The sequence below is a fragment of the Elephantulus edwardii genome, unplaced genomic scaffold (assembly GCF_000299155.1).
Source record: "Elephantulus edwardii isolate Elephantulus edwardi_28Jun2011 unplaced genomic scaffold, EleEdw1.0 scaffold00015, whole genome shotgun sequence".
Taxonomy (NCBI): domain Eukaryota; kingdom Metazoa; phylum Chordata; class Mammalia; order Macroscelidea; family Macroscelididae; genus Elephantulus; species Elephantulus edwardii.
This window is the reverse complement of record NW_006399765.1, coordinates 4,424,692-4,443,614: the sequence shown is the minus strand read 5'-3', so window position 1 is coordinate 4,443,614 and position 18,923 is coordinate 4,424,692. Positions and strand designations below refer to the sequence as shown.

The 18,923-nt window shown below is 40.7% G+C and overlaps 1 protein-coding gene across 1 annotated transcript in view; it reads right to left on the bottom strand.

The window, feature by feature from the left end:
• Positions 1-395: 395 nt before the first annotated feature.
• TPX2 (TPX2, microtubule-associated) overlaps positions 396-18,923 on the bottom strand; it is a 36,925-nt gene continuing 18,397 nt past the window's right edge. The window contains exons 6-15 of the mRNA XM_006881421.1: positions 17,575-17,720; positions 15,688-15,859; positions 12,476-12,617; positions 10,770-10,986; positions 7,412-7,507; positions 5,015-5,191; positions 4,484-4,630; positions 3,711-3,822; positions 2,877-3,064; positions 396-506 (exon numbers count right to left, since the gene is read on the bottom strand). Of these exons, the coding sequence (XP_006881483.1) occupies positions 396-506; positions 2,877-3,064; positions 3,711-3,822; positions 4,484-4,630; positions 5,015-5,191; positions 7,412-7,507; positions 10,770-10,986; positions 12,476-12,617; positions 15,688-15,859; positions 17,575-17,720 (1,508 nt within the window). The remainder of the gene's footprint in view (positions 507-2,876; positions 3,065-3,710; positions 3,823-4,483; positions 4,631-5,014; positions 5,192-7,411; positions 7,508-10,769; positions 10,987-12,475; positions 12,618-15,687; positions 15,860-17,574; positions 17,721-18,923) is intronic.

Below are 18,923 nucleotides of genomic sequence, written 5' to 3'. Positions count from 1 at the left end.
GTTCAGCGTGTAAACTCTCTATCCTCAGGGTTCCTTCTTTCTAGCAAAAGGCTCCTGAATGCTCAATTCACTTAAACCCAATCTCAGTACTTAGCTACCTTTATTTTCACAATATAATAGATAAAAAAAGAAGGGAGGGACAGTGGAGAGATTAATTACACTATGACTTTAAATTCTAGTCAGAGTGGTAAGATACCTATTAGCAGTCAGCTGGTGGCTCAAAAAATGCTAACACAGTCTGATCTAGACAGCTGTGCACTGTCAGACACGAGCAGGTCAGAAAAGTCTGGAGATCTAAGCTCGTTCCCAAGCCCCAGCGACAAAGAATGAAGGCTCGTGGAATGGCAGTCAGAGGAGCTCCTGGTCCCAGCGGTGTGTGCAGCTTACAGTCAAGTTCAGCAGTGGAATCGTGTGGAGAACTTGGGAGACACAGGCACAGTCAGGGGCTGGTCGCTTGACTTGACCTCCACAGGCTGGTACTTACGTATTGGGTTTGCTTTGTGTACCTGCAGAGGAAGGGAAAAGTTACTAGTGAGGATCTTAAAGAGCTGCACATCCAGTTTTTAACATTTTCTTTATAAAAGGATAGAAAAAAAAGGACAGAGATAGAGATGAAGTACTTTTCTAAGTCCTAGCCACTGATTTTAAAAAGGAAAAAAGCAACACTATAATAGAACACACACTCTCAAATTTGGCCCTCAAATAGGTTTCAAGCCTTTGTCTTGTGGGTCCCGCAGATTTCACTAAGGAATGCCAAGCCTCTATCTCCAATCTGACTGCTAAGCACTAGGGCATTAATGGAGCTCTACTTTGGGCATGCTGCCAGGAGGGAGCACTCCTTGGAGAAGGCCTGGAAGGGTAGAGGGTCAGCACAGGAGAAGAAAACCCTGGATGAAACGGATCGACAATGCGAGTGTGCAATGGACTAGGTATGAAAGAGACAGTGAGGTTGGCTCAGGAGAGGGCAGAGCTCAGAATCCCTGATTATAGTTCATTAGCTGTAGTTAACTTGACAGCACCTAACAACAATAACTCAATTGTAGCAGACAATTGGCTCTGAATCTCTCTAATATTCACCAAAAGCAAAACCAATAATCAGGTAGAGCTGCCAGGAGGTGATCTCTTGCGTCCCTGCAGATAGTTCTACACTCAGCCTGAATCCCGTGATACCCTAGAGAGAGATACTGACAGTCACTAAGGTGCATTGTGAGATGTCACTCTGAACCTGCATTGAGAATGCCTGAAATTCTATGCTGGGGCCAAACACATGAGGGACGTACCCAGTATGGAATAAAAAATGAAAAGAATTCAAGGCCAGAGAAAATCCTGGTCTTTTATCAGTGGTGAGGGATTTGCACTGTCAATCAGCAAACAGTAGCCTGGATTTTGACAAGAAGTCAACCCCCTGAAGAGTTAATTAATTCCTATGGGCTAAGTCACTCCTGCCAAGAGCTGTTTACTGGCGCCTTTGGAAAGAAGCACAACAGTAATTCTGTACCATCCTCACCTAAAAGCATCTTTTTCCTCACTGATAATTCCTAACTAAAAGGTCCCTAAGGTGAATTATGATTTCTTTTCTAATAATGTCTAAATCAATATGCTAGTATTAGGTAGACCATAAACACTACACCGGTTGCCAGAGTTGATTCTGATTCACAAAAACTCTAAAGGACCAAAGGGAATGGCCCCAAAGCGTTTCTGAGGCTATAATTTTTTTTCTTTTGTATGTAAAGGAGTTTAATCAAAATTAAATACCAGAATGTATACCGTCCTTAATTCATTTAAGTCAGGATGTTGATTTTCTTTTTTTTAATTATACTAGTTTATTTATAAAATTCGAATACATGTTTTTCTTTTTTCTTGTACATGTTTTTCCTGAGGCTGTAATTTTCATGGAGGCCAGCCACATCTCCAGGGAAACAGCTGTTGGGTTCAAACCTCTGACACCCAGGTTAGCAGCCAAGTACTGAATTGTTCCACCACCAGGGTTCCTCATATATTAGAACACCAAGGCATTTGGACCGAGAATGAAAACACCCACAAAACCAAAAATCCAGTCTCTCCTGTCTTCTTTTCTAATTTTAACACTTAGATGGAAACAGAAAATAGATGGAAGGTAACAGCCTAAGGGGAGGTGGTTGCTTTTGAGTGATAAAAATGTTCCCAAGTTGTGACGGACTGCGGTGATAGATGTACTTATCTATGAACATACCAAAACCCCAATAATTGTACATTTTAACTGGGTAAATGATGTATGTAAATGATAATTTAAATGGAATTTTTTGTTCTGTTTAAAAAAAAAAAGAATCCTTCTAAAGCCTAGAAAAAAAATAATAAGAGAAAGGAAGATTACCATATGTTATCAGTCTTTTTAAAATTTTTTTTTTTTAATTTTTTTATTATTCTTTTGCATGTGTTCCGTCAGATCTGACTGGTACAGGAGGCGATTGTCCCTCCTTCAGCAGAGCATCTGGTGGATTCAAACTGCACAGCTCTGGGATTGCAGTGCAACTTCTTGCCAATAGGCCACCAGAGGTCGCCATATGATATCAGTCTTATGAAAAACTCTGCCTTAATTCAGTGTCAAGGATAAACCCATTGTGTGAACAACTGGGCTCTTTCACATCTCATCAACATTGTGAGTTTGGTAATCATTAACTTGCAAAAAGGCTAAAACTACAGCCCCTACTTAGATGACATACAGATCACAGTTATCTGCATCTGTAGTGTTCACAGCTCATCTGTTGCTCTATGTGCTTCTCCTTTTTCTTGCTGCCCCTGATGTATCTTTGTAGTTCACCTCAGCTCCTTTCTGGTACCAGTAAGACAAAAGGTGAGGCAGTGTGGTGCAGTCCGCCCGCATGCACTGCAGTTACCAGCTCTTTCCGAAACTGTGCCAGCTCCTCCTTCCTTTGCTCTTCCTCCTGCTGCCGCATCTCCTCCAAGTACTGGGCTTTCTGGGCTTCGACCTCAGCCATTTTCTTTTCCAGCTCCTGCCGCTCCTGGGCTCGCTTCTCCGTGGCCAGTTGAAAAGGTTCCTGAGCTAGAGAACCAGCAAGGGCTTCTGAGTACAGAATAAAAAGAATATTGGTGCACAAGCACAAGGTACATAGACTTTGCCCCCAGAGATCAAGCAAGTGCTGCAGACATGCCCGCAACAGAGAGACTGAGCTCCCAAGAAAAGCCCCTTGGAGAAAACAACGGGGCGGGGGGTGGGGTGGGGGTGGGTGGGGTATGCAAACCACATACAAGGAGTTGGAAAAAGTCTTGAAAATCATCTAGTATAACCAGGGGGGAAAGGCAAGGCCCACACAAGTCATTTGTTCAAAAGAGAAACTATTCTCAAGCAATTCTGGGAATTCTAATTTTCTGACACTCCACTCAGTGCTTAAGAACAAACTATTTGGTAAGTACTATGGTTTATTATTTCAGTGCTAACTCCAAAGGTACCCCTGGCTCTTCTCTCATTCACTTGCTAGTCCAGAGCAGGGAAACCCACAACTGTTGCTGGACACCAGTGACCTCTCCCAAGGCTCTTGTTATGTGATTTTTGGCTCTAGGACATTTTACAACTCAACATGGGAAGAAAAGGTCCCTGAAGTCAAATGCTTGTGGCTAATAGCACAACTGTGTCACAGGCGTTCCCCTGAGAAAGGAGACAACCCTTCCCAACACTCCACGTTTACAGATGACACCACAAATAACACTACCGGCAACTGTCTTCTTTTCTTTCTTGGGAACAAAGGGCTCATGTGAGATGACAGTGTTTGGACGAGCCTTGAAGCAAGCGGCTTCCTTCTGCTGTTTCAGTTCTTCCTCCAGCTGTAAGAGAAGGAAGTCTCAGTTTAGGCACCCACTCAGCTTTCCATGACTACCACCCACCTCTGTGAGCAAGTCCTAATGCTTCTCAACTACTTCATTAATAATGACAGACACTTTCAGAGAAAGCCCAGTTAAAACCTGCCATCCACACTTCATGGCCAGACTGACACATCTGACCCAGTGACAACAAAGAATAAAAAGAATTCATGTACATTCAAGACCCCTCTTAAATTCCAAAACCACCAGGAGTTAATGTCCTGTAACGTGATTCATTAGTAATTACACTAAATTATCTATAAAGTATTCTCTCCCCTAGCTCCAGAAAAATCTAAGCCTCTAAATATAACTACTGCATCTGCATCTGGTTTGTGGTTCCCTCTGTTTTTTTAAGACCCCTGGGGTAAGAATAATTCTTTACATTTTCGAAGGGCTGAAAACAAACATGCACACTCCCCAATACGATGGAGGTCATACAAGTAACCTATAAAATCAAGATCTTTATTAGGCAGTTGGCCCTTTACAGAGAAAGTGTGCAGAGCTCTGATTCAGAAGGAGAGTCTGTGACTTGATCCTATTAGGTCCTGGATACATTTCCGACACAGCCGTCTGCCTGCTTCAATGAGCCGTGCATGAGCATGCTGGCAACTCCCCACAGCCTCACCTGGTGTTTCCAGGTCTGCATCTTCACAGCTCCTCTTCTGTCAGTCTCTAAGGAGAAAGGCTCAACCTGCGTTGCCGTTTTCACCTTCTTCTCTGGCAGGTTGATGGTGTCGAAATGGGGCAGAGGAAGGGCCTTGAACTTGGGCACCTGAGTAAAAAGAAAAGGTAAGATAAAAAGTAAGGCTTCTATAGTCAGAAAACAGCATGGCTCGTGTGTGTGTGTGTGTGTGTGTGTGTGGCGGTGGATAGAAAAAGCCAGTCAGTTTTCATAGCAGCAAGAAAAAGCCAAGAAACCAAGAGGAATAGAGAAATTCTTGGTTTTCTTCCCAAATATACCAACCAATGGCAGAATGATTTTAGGCAAGTTACTCAGTGTCCTTGTGTCACATCAGCTACTGACTGGCATTATTTCTACTTCAGAGGGTTCTTAGTGGAAAAGCAGCTAGTGATTTATAACTACAGAGTGTCACACTGGTTATCTTTAAAGGCTCCAAGAGCAGTATATGCTACCCACAGAAATGCAATCACCAACCTCTCCCTTCTGCAGTTCTTTGATTTTCTTCTCCTTTTGGAGCTGACGTTCTTTGTCCCGAGAATCGAAAGAGAAAGGGCACACTTCGATAGCTCTCGCCTCTGGGATCTGGGGTTTAAATGGAACCCCATAATGTGGCATAGGTTGAGCTTTTATCACTACTTGCTCCTCTTCTTCCTGAAAGAAAAACTGTCGTTCAGAAACAAGCCTCCTTGTGACTTCCTGCCACCTCAGAACGTGGAGTCAAAGAGGCAGGTGGCTAATTAAAGAAAGTTCCCTATCTCGTTAGGGGTCTAAGAAAAGCCTCCCTTTCTGTCACAGGTTATACGGGACTCACCTACTATCTCACAGGGGCTGGAACAATGAAGCCAACACAAAAACTACGACCCAATGACTCTTAAAGGATCTAACATTTTTGATAGGAAGCCTGTAAAAGCAAATGAGCTCAAACACTGTGCAAGGAAAACACGAGAAAAGTACCAAAACCAACATCTACCTTTGCCTCTTGTTTGATCTGGCCTCCAGTCGCCACTAAAGCATGTGACAGGGAGGGAATGAGCGCCAAACCCAGAATAGGACTAAGTGAATGCTTTGAGTTCAAGCTGGTAACATAAGATTACCGTGTATTTTAGTTTCAGATCAAACTATAAAAAGGCTTTTGCTTAAGATCTGCTATAAAATTACCCTAACTCTGGGTATTTAAATCTAAATGGGCAGCGTAATAAGAAACTTGCTGATCAATGACAAATACGTATTAAGATTCCATGAAGCATACCTACACAGTCCCTTCTGCAACCTGGGGTTTAATGGAGATAGGAAAGGGAGGGGTACAAAGCAGGAAGCGAGGGAGGCATGGAGCTGGGACTCTGGAAAATAACTCTGTACTCTGTAAATAACATTTTGCTGTTGTTTTTCTTTCTAATCATTATGCTTGCCTTTTTCTTCACCCTTCTGCACTAATTAGAACTTCCAGGACAGAATTAAACAATACAGTAACAATATTTTTTGTCGTCTTCTCATGGAAAACCCTTTCAACATTTTACCATTTACAAAGCTTTCAATAGCTTTTGTATTTTTTTTTTTAATTATTATTCCTTAGTATGCACTTCTTCCTGGAAGGCATAAACAGGGTGGCTCCCTGGAGGCAAGGATTCTGAGGCTCCATCTAACATACTTTGGACATGTTTTAAGGAGGGACCGGTCCTTGGAGAGGGACATCATGCTTGGTAGGGTGGAGGGACAGAGCAGGAGGGGAAGGCCCTTTAGGAGGTGGATTGATTCAGTGACTGGATTAACTGGGATGCGTGTGTCGGAGACAGTGCGATTGGCACAGGACAGAGCAGAGTTTAGGGCTGTTGTACACAGGGTCGCTATGAGTCGCAAGCGACTCGACAGCACATAACAACAACAACATGCACTTCTTAAAGCAATCTGGTGAAAGACTAGCGGTTTTGTTTTCCAAATAATTCCAACCCACAGCATATCAATTTTTTTTAAAAAAAAATTAGTATTCCGACAATCATTCACATACATTTACTGTGTTTTATTCATGAGTATTGTTTTATATAAATATTCACATATACTGTGTTTATATACTTACTTACTACTGATCAAGGCCGTTTATTACTTCAACTCAAATCCCCACTGCACTGTACCTATCCCTTTACCTCTTGTCCCAAACCAGTATTTTGATAAAAGCAATAAATTACTAGAAAATTTAAGTGAAAAATAGTACAACTTTCAATTTCTAGAGTCAAAAGAAACAAAACTACTGTGAGACAAGTTATGTTTATAATACTCTTCATTTTTATACTCATCATTGCTGTTAACCAGTTAACAGTTTAAGGATAAGCACCAATCTGTAGGTAACTTTTGAGGAATACCATATTAGTAGATTAAGGGAATTCTCTTCTAAGTTTCTAAGAGAAGATCGAATAAATAGTAGTAATGCATCAAAGTTAAATTTCTAATCTTGATAGTTATATTGTAATAACATAGAAGAATATTCTTGTTTATAGGAAAACTATGCTCAAATATTCCCAGGAGAACGGTCATCAAGTCAGCAATTCCATCTCAAAGGACTGTGCTTTGATTCAGCAGAGCAGCATTTTACCCATGTTATAAAGATAGGCTGAATTCAATGCTGTAGACACGGACAATTCCAATGTCAAAGCCCTCCTGCTATCTCTATATACCGCAGTCAGAGACAGAGTCAGAAGATTCACATCCATGCCAATTAATTTTCTCCTTGACAAGCAAAAAAGTACTTATTCGTATTTATTCTTACAGACAACTCTAGACAGAGTGGCTGCTTTTGCATTCCATTAAATATTAAAAAGGGTAATGCTGAGATTGATAATGCAGAAGGAGAAAGAGAGGCTGTTCCCCAGGGCTCACCTCTTCTTCTCTGTTGAACATGCGAACCCGGTTCTTCAGTGCAAAGGCTGGGGACTTGGGGACGGTAACCGGATATATCTTCTTCTCAGGAACTCCCTGGAAGAAGGAAGGAACGCAGTTAGATGACCCAGAACAACTAGACTATAAATTCCTTGTGGCCACTGAATGTATTCATGTTTAGCACTCAGGAGACATGTGCAAGTGCATGCGCATATGGACATGGTTAAAGGAACATGGTTAAATGAACAAGGAGCCTTGTCTTGTGTTGTAAGTTAAGTCCCTTCATAAAATGTAAATTAATTTTACCAGCTATGAAAATAAGGTTCAACTCAAATGGACAAAGAATAATATATAGTCTGTGAGAATGTAATGGAAAACTGTATCACTAGAGAAAACAAACTAATGCCAATCAATATCTTAGTGTTTCTCTCTACTTTTATCCCCCAATCCCTCAAAAACAATCTAAGAAGATTTTCAAAGCAGGTAGAATCACAACAGATTCTGCACGTTTTCTTAAATTCTTTCTAATAGACTCTCAATGAGAATTTATGTTAAAAATATTATCCTTAAATCACAAAGTCAAGTCAAAATTGGCAATGCTAAGAAAAAAGAAAATGAGTAAAAAGCAAGAAAAAGTAGCTCACAAAGATATACAAGAGGATCAATTTCATTAAAACAAAGTGTTTTTATAACCAAGCTTTCTAATTTGACGGCGAGTGGTGGAGCAGTCCCAGGACTACGACCCAAGGTCATTCTTTGAACTTGGCTTAGCTGTCACTCAAATGATAGACCTAGAGAAGTGAATAGGGAGCTCTGGTGGCTTTAGTGGAGTTGTGATGCCAAAGTATCGTCAAAGGTGCACAGCTGCTCCAAGGGAGAAAAACGAGCAATCAAGCGCCTCCCGTGTGATTTACTGCCTCTGAAAACCTGCTGGAGGTTCAGCTACGAGTCGGTTCCAATTCAGTATTACACAACATAACGTAAGCAATAATAATATGAAGAGGTACTCACGTATTAGAACAATAATTCTAACTAAGCAACAAATATGAAGTCTTCCTTTTGCATCAATGCACTGCCAAGATTCAAATTACTGAATGGAGTCATGTTCACCATATTGTACGCAAAATTCAAAACCAACACTATTTATAAAGTTATGTCATAAGCACTGACTCTCAAAGAGTGTACACTCACAGATCTGATGACAGTAATGACAAAATGATATTCACTGGGTTATTTAGAATGAAGTAGGCGGCCAGACCAGTATGATTTTTAAGAAACCAAAGTCAAAACCAGCCCCCCATCCTGCTCGGTAACTGCTTACTGGTTCCAAGTACCTCCACACTCTTGCCCTCGCCTGCTCTCAATCCTGCTTCCTCTCTAGCTCTTCACTGCTGTCCCACAGACGCATACCACGTACGGTACATGTTATTACACTAACATCCAGTCCAAATCTAAAACACATGACCGCTTAACCTCCTAGCTTAAAATTCTTCATGGCTCCTCTTGTCAACCTACCACAGCACAGCAGACATGAAGGCCCTTCATAACCCAAGACTCTGCCAAGCTGCAGGCTTACCTCTCACATCACTCTATAACCATGAACAACTGTGGGAGGAGCTCTCCCCTCCACCAAGTTCTAGCACAGAGCACACAAAACTTCACTGCACTTATCATTTACATGTCCATCTCCTCTGTTGGCCTGTGGGTGCTTCAATGGGAGGGATCATGCTCTACTCCATCAATCCCCAGACCCTAACATACATCGTGGCAAGTAGAATACATTTAGTAAATGTTTGTTTAATCAAAATGCTAAGAATGAATGAACGTGTAAGAAGCATACTTTATTTCTTGGATGCCAAGGAGATACCTTGAGAGACTTCTTAATCCCCAAAACGCTGCAACTGTCCAAAACACATTGGAACAGCTTTCTTTGGGTCACTTTCAAAGTCAGTTTTTGAACCACCCAACAAAGACAGGCCCTTGATCTCTACTTTTAATTAAGCAAAGCTGTTTCTAGCACCATTACCTTGAACTGTTCACCAGTTTAAGTTACAAATAATTGTACATTATCCCCTAAAAGCAAATTAGTAGCCATTATTGAGGCCAGATATGCCTGTCATGGTGTCCAAAGACAATATCCTTTCTAAAGTGTTCTGTGCATTATCACAACCATTGGTCTTCCCAAGAAGACCACTGAAGGAATATGCCTTCTGTTTTAAAAGTTCTTATCATCAAACATTTCATTACTATCGTGAAATCCAACATAGCAAACTTAGTACTTAGTGGTAAAACCCTACAAAATGGGCTTTTCAGAGTTACCACAAGAGAACAAAAATCTGTCCTGCAGCATCCTAGGAAGATAAATGGACAGCATCCTCTTGCTTGACCCAGTCCAGACAAGTGAAAAGTAGGAAGGAGAGAAAGCCAGAAGCCTGGGACCCTGTTCTAGCCCAGCCCTACCTCCAATCTACACAGCCTTGGGCTAATCTGATAGCTTTCCAGGCCTCAGAACTTTTCATAAAACAAAAAGAAATTAGAATTTGAGGCTCACTGAACTCTAAAATCATCCCATTTTTCTTCCCCTCTTTTTTGCATCTACCCAGATCTGCTATAAAGAAGATAATGCAAAAGGGAAAATCAATTGATGAAACCCTATGAAAGAGAGCATGTGCAATGGCCATGCCATTTTTCTATTTTGATTCTCAGGCTGTTGTATTTAAGCTTGACCCATTACTCACTTGGTTACCTAATATGAGCATGCCCAAGTCAGGATGTGGCACTGGTGGTGCAGTGACTCAATCATTTGGCCATTAACCAACAAACTGATGGCATGAAACCATCAACGTTTCCACAGGCAAGAGAAGTGGCATTTCTGAGCATCCACCTGCTACACTTGGATTCCATTCCTGTGCTTTAGTATTTTACTGAACCTCTATGTGCCTCAGTGCTTCACCAAACACTGGTCTAATTAATCTATCTGAAGGTGACGCTATCAAAATTAATGGGCTAACTGACCATGTGCCTGGCAGTTATTACGGTGATAATGAAGACAATGGTGACTACAGTTACTACCACCACCACCCAGTCAAGGCTCCAGTCACATGTTGCTTCCTCTACAATGTGTTTCCTGAAGCAGCTACCTGGAAGAAAACTTTTTTCTCCTCTCACTTCCCTCATAACTTTTTATTGTCATCTCTCCCCAAACACTTCTATATCATTTTATATTGTTTATATTCTGTTTCCTGAAAATGAAATCCACCTTTAATATAACTCCTTAGATCTACTCACACATTTGCGAATGAGTGAATGGTTACAAGCAGGGAACTTGCTCCAGCCCACAGGGCTCAATGAGCCTTACCACAACGTCTTCCAAGATCTTCGTAGGACAAGGTCGGGAATGAAATTCAAAGTGCTCTTCCTCTGATTTTTTCTTTGACTCGCGCTCCTGAATTCTCTTCTCAATTTCCAAGTCAAAGCCAATCGGCTGAGTGGGGGGCTTCACTGGTGGCTTCTTGGGCAGGATAGGTCCATCTTCAAGAATCCTAGGATTGAGCTCTTGTGCTTTGAATTTGTATCTGTGAGGTGGGAATGACAAGACAATCACACACACATATACACACACACAGGTCAATAACATGAAAATAAGAAAGTGGACCAAAGGCAGAAAAATAATAATCATCGATTAAAAAATAGTAAAGATTTTTGATGTGTCAAAAATAGCCTTGATTATCTATCACGCTCAACAAAATCTCCTCTCTCCAGTCATTATTTTTGTGTGTACAGAAAAAGAGCAATGAGAGAATCTTAATACTTCCTCCACTTGATAAAATGGGGAGTTTTTCTTTTATTGATAATATTCGCCTTCTCAAAAGCACAAAAAGGAACAAATGGAGAATACAGGAGACAAACTACAGGTCTGATCTTATTAATTTCTTATTTCTTCCACTAATAAGAGGAATAATAATCACTGGGGAACAAAAACAAAAAAGCAAAAAACAACTATGATATATCATCTCACCCCAGTCAGAATAGCAAAATTTAACAGAACAGCAAGCAACAAATGCTAGTGAGGTTGTGGAGAAACTGGAACCCTTCTTATGCACTGCTGGTGGGAGTGTAAAATGGTGCAACCACTGTGGAAGGTGGTATGGCGCTTTCCCAAAAAGTTGCAAATAGAGATACCATTTGACCCAGCAATTCCACTACTGGGAATATATCCCAAAGAGACCATAACTGACATGCAAGCAGATATATGCACACCCATGTTTATTGCAGCTTTGTTCACACAATGGAATACTACACTGCACTGAAAAACAAGGAACTCATGCAATATTATTCAAAATGGGTGAGCCTGGAGGACATTATGCTGAGTGAAATATCTCAGTCGCAAAAGGACAAATATTGCATGGTGCCACTGTTGTAAAATGGGATTGATATCAGGATTGGGGTAAGACTGAGAAAAACTGGATAAATTGTGTATACTGCACTGAAACAGATGAGGGAGTGAATAATTTAAAAGCGATGCATGATAGGGTATTATGGTTATCACAAGAGTCCACAATTAAGGTTGCATAGTGAAATGTACTTGGGGTGGTGAGAGGGGTGCAGGGGGATTGTGTACCAGGAAAGGAGTGTTTCTTTAACTTTTGAAGGAGAGGAGCGAACTGGGGATGGGGGTGGGAGGGCTGGAAGGGGAGAGAAGTGCAGCAATGAATGAATGGAAATCCAAAATCTCTGTAAATGCTCATTAAAATTATTTTTAAAAATTTTTTTTAAAAAGCTGTAGGATCTATCTGCACAAACTTCACAGGGTCCTCCCTCAACAGCCTTCTTAGTCTAAATTTGATGTTTTCCAACCCCAATAACTGCATCAGTTTTTTTATCAATTTATACTTCAGGACATCTTCAGGCTCCCACTTTGATTTAAGTCCACTTAAAGGCAGGGAGGGACACAGCCTCCAGAGCCTGCCAGCTAAAAAGTCATAAACACCCACAAAAAGAAAACCAACAACAGAAAGTAGGCAGGTTTGGGGCTCTTCCTCAAACATGGCCTGTGGGACTTACTGTTTAAGTTCCTCAACCAACTCAGCCTCTTGATCGACTGCGCTTTTGTAGGTCACAGGCCTTGCGCGCTGTTTGGTTTGTAGGACTGGAGTCTGTGGGTCTCGGCAGATCTTGGGCACGGTACATTTGGAGGGTAACAGGCCTGTGAACCAAGATCACATCCATTCACCTAGCTCTTCAAAACCCAAGACACAGATAAAGAACTTACAGAGAGGCTGGCCCTCTAAATTCAGGCTCATGTCAACCTAGCAACATTCAGTTGTTCCTTCAGGGAGAACACGAAGCCTTTGGGTAAACTCTGTTCTCATCTTCTGAAATGAAATCTACTCTGGCGGCTTAGTAAGATCTGCACTGTCAACCCAAAGGCAAGTAGTTAGAATCCACAGAATGCTCCACACGGAAGAAAGACAGACAATCTGCTATTCTGCAATTTAGTCTCTGAAAACTCACTGAAGGTTCAGCTGTGGGTCGGTTCTGACTCAACAGCCAGGAGAGACTTTCTTGTCTGATGGATTCTTTTCCATCGCACAGGTCTGTGCTGTACTTTCTTTTTTGTGATGGTTGTTGTTGTTGTTGTTGTGTACCACTGAGTCAGAAAAGACTCATAGCTGGTTTGTAGAGGTAGTAAATCAGATGGGAGGAGACTGCCCATCTTTCCCCCCTCAGAGTAGCTGGTGGATTTGAACGCATGCCTTTGGACTGGAGGTGCAATTCTTTACCACTAAGTCACCAAAGCTCTGCTGTATTTCCTTTTATCTGACAATGCCAACTATTCAGCTTGTTATAAAAAATTGGGATTTTGTTTACCTGAGCTTAAAACAGGGCTTTTCCAAAATCAATACTGTAAATTACTCCCAATTTTATGAATTCTCTACAAATATTAACATTTAGACTGCCCCCAGAAAAAGCCAAATGAAGTAAGCAAAACAACTATGTCAAAACATCAATATTAAAGCCATTAGGAAATTCTTAATTTGTCTGTCCAGGCATTAATTAACTTGTCTAATTATGCCACATGAGCCTCTAGTTTAGACTTTATTATATAACACAGCAGATTGCTGTTGTTAATTACTATGGAATGCATTCTCAGATCCATGATGAAATGCCCATAGGGTTTTCAAGGCTGTGACCTTTCAGACATAGACTGCCAGGTCTTCTTGACGCAGATCATCTAGGTGAGTATGAACTTCCAGCCTTTTGGTTACTAATTCAACATTTAGCCTTTTACAATACCTAGGATTCCCTTTGTTGTTAAGTGCCGCCAAGTTGTAGATGACCCATAGCGACCCTGAACCAAAGACCTAAACACCTGTATAACTTTCATTATATCTCCACGTTCATGGAGTTTCCGGAGGCAAGCTATTTCAGAAGTGGATGCCACTCCTGCTTCCAGGCTTGTTTTAATCAGGGAGCTCCACCAAACACTGTCCACCATGGGTAACCTATTAACACATTTGACCCATAAGTGTCACAGTGTTTAGCATCACCATAACCAAGAGAATAAGAAATCAAACCTCTGTAGAGTCACGCTGCTTCAGAATACTCCCCCTCCTGGATTCCAGCCCCATACTGGTGACCAAAGCCTTTTTAAATAGGAGGCTGAATACAATCAACTCACAGCCAATGGCCAGTAAATGTTGCACCCAATGTCTCACCAGAACCAAAAATCAAAACACTGTAGAGTTAGGCTGCTTCAGAATACTCCCCATCTGGATTCCAGCCAGGATTCCTTAGAGCAGATAGAAAACAAATCTACTTATTTTAGAAACAAGTTTTGCCTCACAAATGTACATGTAACTAGTATCAAGTTACACCTATACAAAAGAGACCTGAAGGCATACTGAAGGCTGCTGACCAGAGGGTTAGAAGAGAGGATAAAAAGCCTCCTTCACAAACAAAGATTTGCAGGCTCATAAATCCAATGGAAGAGGAAGAAATCTTTAAGTTGAAATAGACTTGGCAGCAGTGAGTAAAGAAAGTTTAAAAAATTGCAAAAATTCTTTTTCTGTCTATTCACCAGGAACAAATTCTATAAGTAAGGTTCTTGTTGTTAGGGGCCATCAAGTCAACAGCTGGTTCACAGAGACCACAGGACAACAGAACAAGATGTGATACACATGTAACTCTCCATATAAACATGACACTGTGCTTATGGTACCCAGGCCAGGAATCGAACTTGGGTCTCCAGCATGGAATAAAGGATTATAATCATGAAGCACCACTGTCTCCTGGTGAGTTACCTCTGACTCGTAGTGGCTCCATGTTTTGCAGAGAACGGAACTCCACAGGATTTCGGAGGCTGTGACCTTTCAGAAATTGACACTTGGGACTTTTTTCTAAGGTGCTTCCCACATGGGTTCGAACACCAACCTTTCCATTAATAGTCAAGCATTTGATTCATCCAACACAAAGATTCTACCCTAATCATGCATTATCTGAAAGATTATGCTTAATATTTAAATTTTGAACTGGACAAAAGCAACACAGTGTTTTCACAATACACAAGTTGACAAAAACAGTTTTGGTTTATAGATTAAAATAAAAATACTGAGTATGTCTGACTACCTAAAATATAATGCTAAGCAATAGAAAAAAATTTAGAGATCTTAAAAAGTAAATAGCATGAGAAGGATGGGCAACCTCTCCTTTCAGGTGATTAACTACCTCTGAAAACCCACAGAAGGGTCGGCATTCTCGAAGGTACACAACAAAACAACAAAAGTAAATAGGCTTGCTTTACTGAGATAGCTAGCCTTATTTTCTCAATAGTTTTTTGTGCTTGCTTCATTCCTCAAAAGAAACCTGGTGGTGCAGTGGGCTCAGCGTTGGGTTACTAACCGAAGGTCTGCCAAACCCACCAGCCACTCCACAGGACAAAGGGAAGACAGTTTGCTTTCATAAAGATGTAGTCACAATAGCAAATGCACTGTGTGACACTTTTACACACAGCAAAGACATCATTAATGTACAAAGACATCTCAGGTTATTCTGATTGCCAGTTACGGACCAAGGTGACCCAGACGACTGGTAGGCATTTACAGGTAGCTAAAAGATCTGAGAAACGCCTAACTGTACATCTTGTAGTTTGCATACAGTCACTTTGGTTAAAATTTCAACCTTAGGCTTATTTGTGTCTACAAAGTAAATTACATAGCGAAAAGAATTCTCAGGAATTTTCAGCTTGCTAAGTACAATAGTGGTAGGAAACTTACACATTTCATCCTTCTTGTTCCTCAAGTGGTATCTGTTAGGGGTCCGATTATGGAAGTCTTTGACCTGCTGTGCAAGGGGCACATATTCAGAAGAGGTTTCCTCAAAAGTCCTTTTCTTTCCTTGGGATAGGTTGAAAGGCTTAATAATAGTACATCCCTTATTCACTTGGGCCTGTGAAAAGAGAAAGTAGTTTCCCAGATAAAGAAAGCATTGCTAAAGAGTTCAGATATATTGTCACAAAAGATTCTGCAAAGAGCTCACAGAAAAAAAGGGCATGTAAAATAAAGATTACTATTATTCTTGGTGCATGTAAAAGAAATATTAGGTCAGTCTTTGGGCAAGGGTTATAACCAGTCTGTTCCTATTTACAAAAAGAGAAAAGAAAAAAAGACCTAGCACATAAGGGCAGGTTTTTCAAGTTTATTAACATTTTAAAGCAATCAAGAGTTACAGAAGAAGGAAGAGGGGCAGGGATCTTAAGCTGCAGAGGTATCCCCCACCAAAAACTTTATCTGAAAACCTGAGGCTTCTGGGTTATGGTATATTCAGTGTTTTTTCCCCATATCGTAACTCAAAGGTATCAATTTTTTTTTCTGTGATCATTAGTTATTGTCCAACTTCAGATGCGTAGTAAGTTACTGAAAAGACCATAGCCTGAATCAGGTGCACCTCAGTACTCAAACTGACATCACTGATTCTCAGCAATCTGGAGAAGTTCCTGACAGCAGACTTGCCCAATGTATTACGTCTCTTGATTTCCTGATTGCTGGTACCCAGGGCATTATTTGTGAATCCAAGTAAGATGAAACTGTTGACAATTTCAATCTTTTCTCTATCCATTGTGTTGCTTATTGGTCGAGTGGTGAGGATTTCTGTCTTCTTGATGTTGAGATCTAATCCATACTGAAAGCTGTAGACTTAGATGTTCTGCAGCAAGTGTTTCAAGTCCTCACATTCAGCAAGCAAGGCTAATAACACAGACTAATTCTGATGCCACATTATTCTTCAGAGTCTAACTTCTCAAATGATTTCCTCAGCATATAGATTGAATAGGTTTGGAGAAAGAATACATTACTGATGCACACACACCCTTACTGATTTTAAATCAACAGTGTTCAGATAATAGTTTCTCGGTCTAGGATTAGGTTTCATCTAAATTGTAGGTAGAATACAACAGCTGAGTTGTATGGCTAGCTTCTGTCAGTCTCTCAATCCTACGACATCCTCCTACAGAATCACTTTGAAAATTTATAATCCCTCTTGGATTTTTTTTTTTAAATTTCAAACTCTTTGAAATTTATAAAGTCTCTCTGAAAATTGACAAGCCCTGACAAGGACAGAGTTATCTAACAAGCAAGGTAGAACAGGCTTACTTGTGTGTACATAGGAGTCTATAGTGAACAATTTCACATGTGTCACCCACAGCTCTAATAGGCTTATTGTGTAACAGGTGCTGGTGGTCTGGTAATGAAATCTGATGATGTGTTACAATTCTGTTTTCCCTATAACTATTGTTTTATTTTATACACAACTACACAGACACCAAGTTTTAAGAATTCTGCACAGCAGAAATGTCTGTACCATGAAACTTAATGTATATAGAGTATTTTAAAATAATTAAGTCAGTTAAAAAAGCCTCTACTCATCATTTGTCATACACATCACCAAATGCTCTAGATACAAGTCCATTTTCACAGCAACATCATAAGATAGCTCGCAGAGAGGTAGACTGATTCATCTAAAAGGACACAGCAAGCAGAATAAAGGAAAGGATTCAGACCCATCTGTACAAGCATATGCTCCTCTCAAGTACACCAACACCAAAGGTGACCACAGACGCCGCACATGAAGTTGCTACTGAATAAATAGAAAGTTCATCAACTTACCGGTGAAGCAGGATGCTTTCTCAGTTCTGATACAAAGTTCACTTCCTTGTACTCTGGGTTGTTTTGTTGTTTGATTCGCTTGTCTGTGCAGAAGTGGAAGTCAACTGACTTGGTTACCTGGCTGACAGACTTCTTCACAGGTAGCCCTGAATGAGAAAAACACATAGGTAACACTAAGGATCCAGGACACCAGCAAAGGCCCTTTCCTTCTAGTCCTGTCGGTCATTTCTATTACCATGGTTCAAACTTATTTCACTCACTTGCTCACTGCTGTCAAGTTGGAACCAGCACACAGCTGACTCTAGAGGGTTTTCAGAGGCTGTAAATTGCACAGGAGGAGACTGTCCATCTTTCTCCTGTGGAGCAGCTGGTAGATTCAAACAGCCTGCCTTTGAGCTGGTAATGCAACTCCCTTCCCACTAGGCCGCTACCAACATCTAAAACCTAGAATATTCCTCAGGACACTAATGTATGTATCCAATTCACATACATTAGTGTCCTTGAGTTGAGGTCTGCCACAAGAGGTAAAGAGGCAGCACTGAGGAGAACAATCTCATTTCATTACATAGAGCGGAAGAGGAATACTTCTGAGAGAAAAAACAATGGATTGATTCTAACTCAGTGTGTATAAAAGGGAAACCATACAATCTTAAGGGGTGCTTTTCAACCTCTGATCTGGCAAGCAGAGCTTAGTATCTTTAAGCCCACAATGATTCTATTCCAGAACAAAGCAAAACTCTGGTTCTTTTAGCAATCTTGGCCATACTTCTGAAGCGCAACTAGAGATGCCTTAGAGCTCAGCTCCTTTCCACTGATTAGAATAAAAAGTGGTGGAGCAGGGTCATGAGCGTGAGGGAGGGAATGGTTCTGCCCAGTTGCTGTTATCATGTATTTCAACCCTAATTTCTCCCTTTTCTAATATAAAGAAAACAATTAGGAAGAAAAAGGAAAGAGAGAGTACTGCTACTTGAAAAAAATTAGTAAAAGCTTTAAAAAAGAAAAAAGGAAGAAGACTTCAATTTAAGTATGTGACTTCTACAATCAAGTGAGCAGACAGAGAGGCAGTTTTTAAGAGGATTCTTTCTACTCTCCCTAATCTTCAATAAAGTACTGTAGATAATGGGGAAAAAAGTGAGGAGACAAGAAATTTGTCCTGTAAATAGCCAATGTATAGAACATGTTTTAAGGAATGATCATTAAAATATTAATGGAGGGGTCAGGGGGGAGCAAAAAAAAAATTAATGGAACCCACATCCAGCTTTCTAATCAGTTTTTAAATGTTAACTAATGATTCAGGAAGCCTTTTGTTGTTGTTGTTAAAGAGGTCAGAAATCCTTTTTATAACTTTT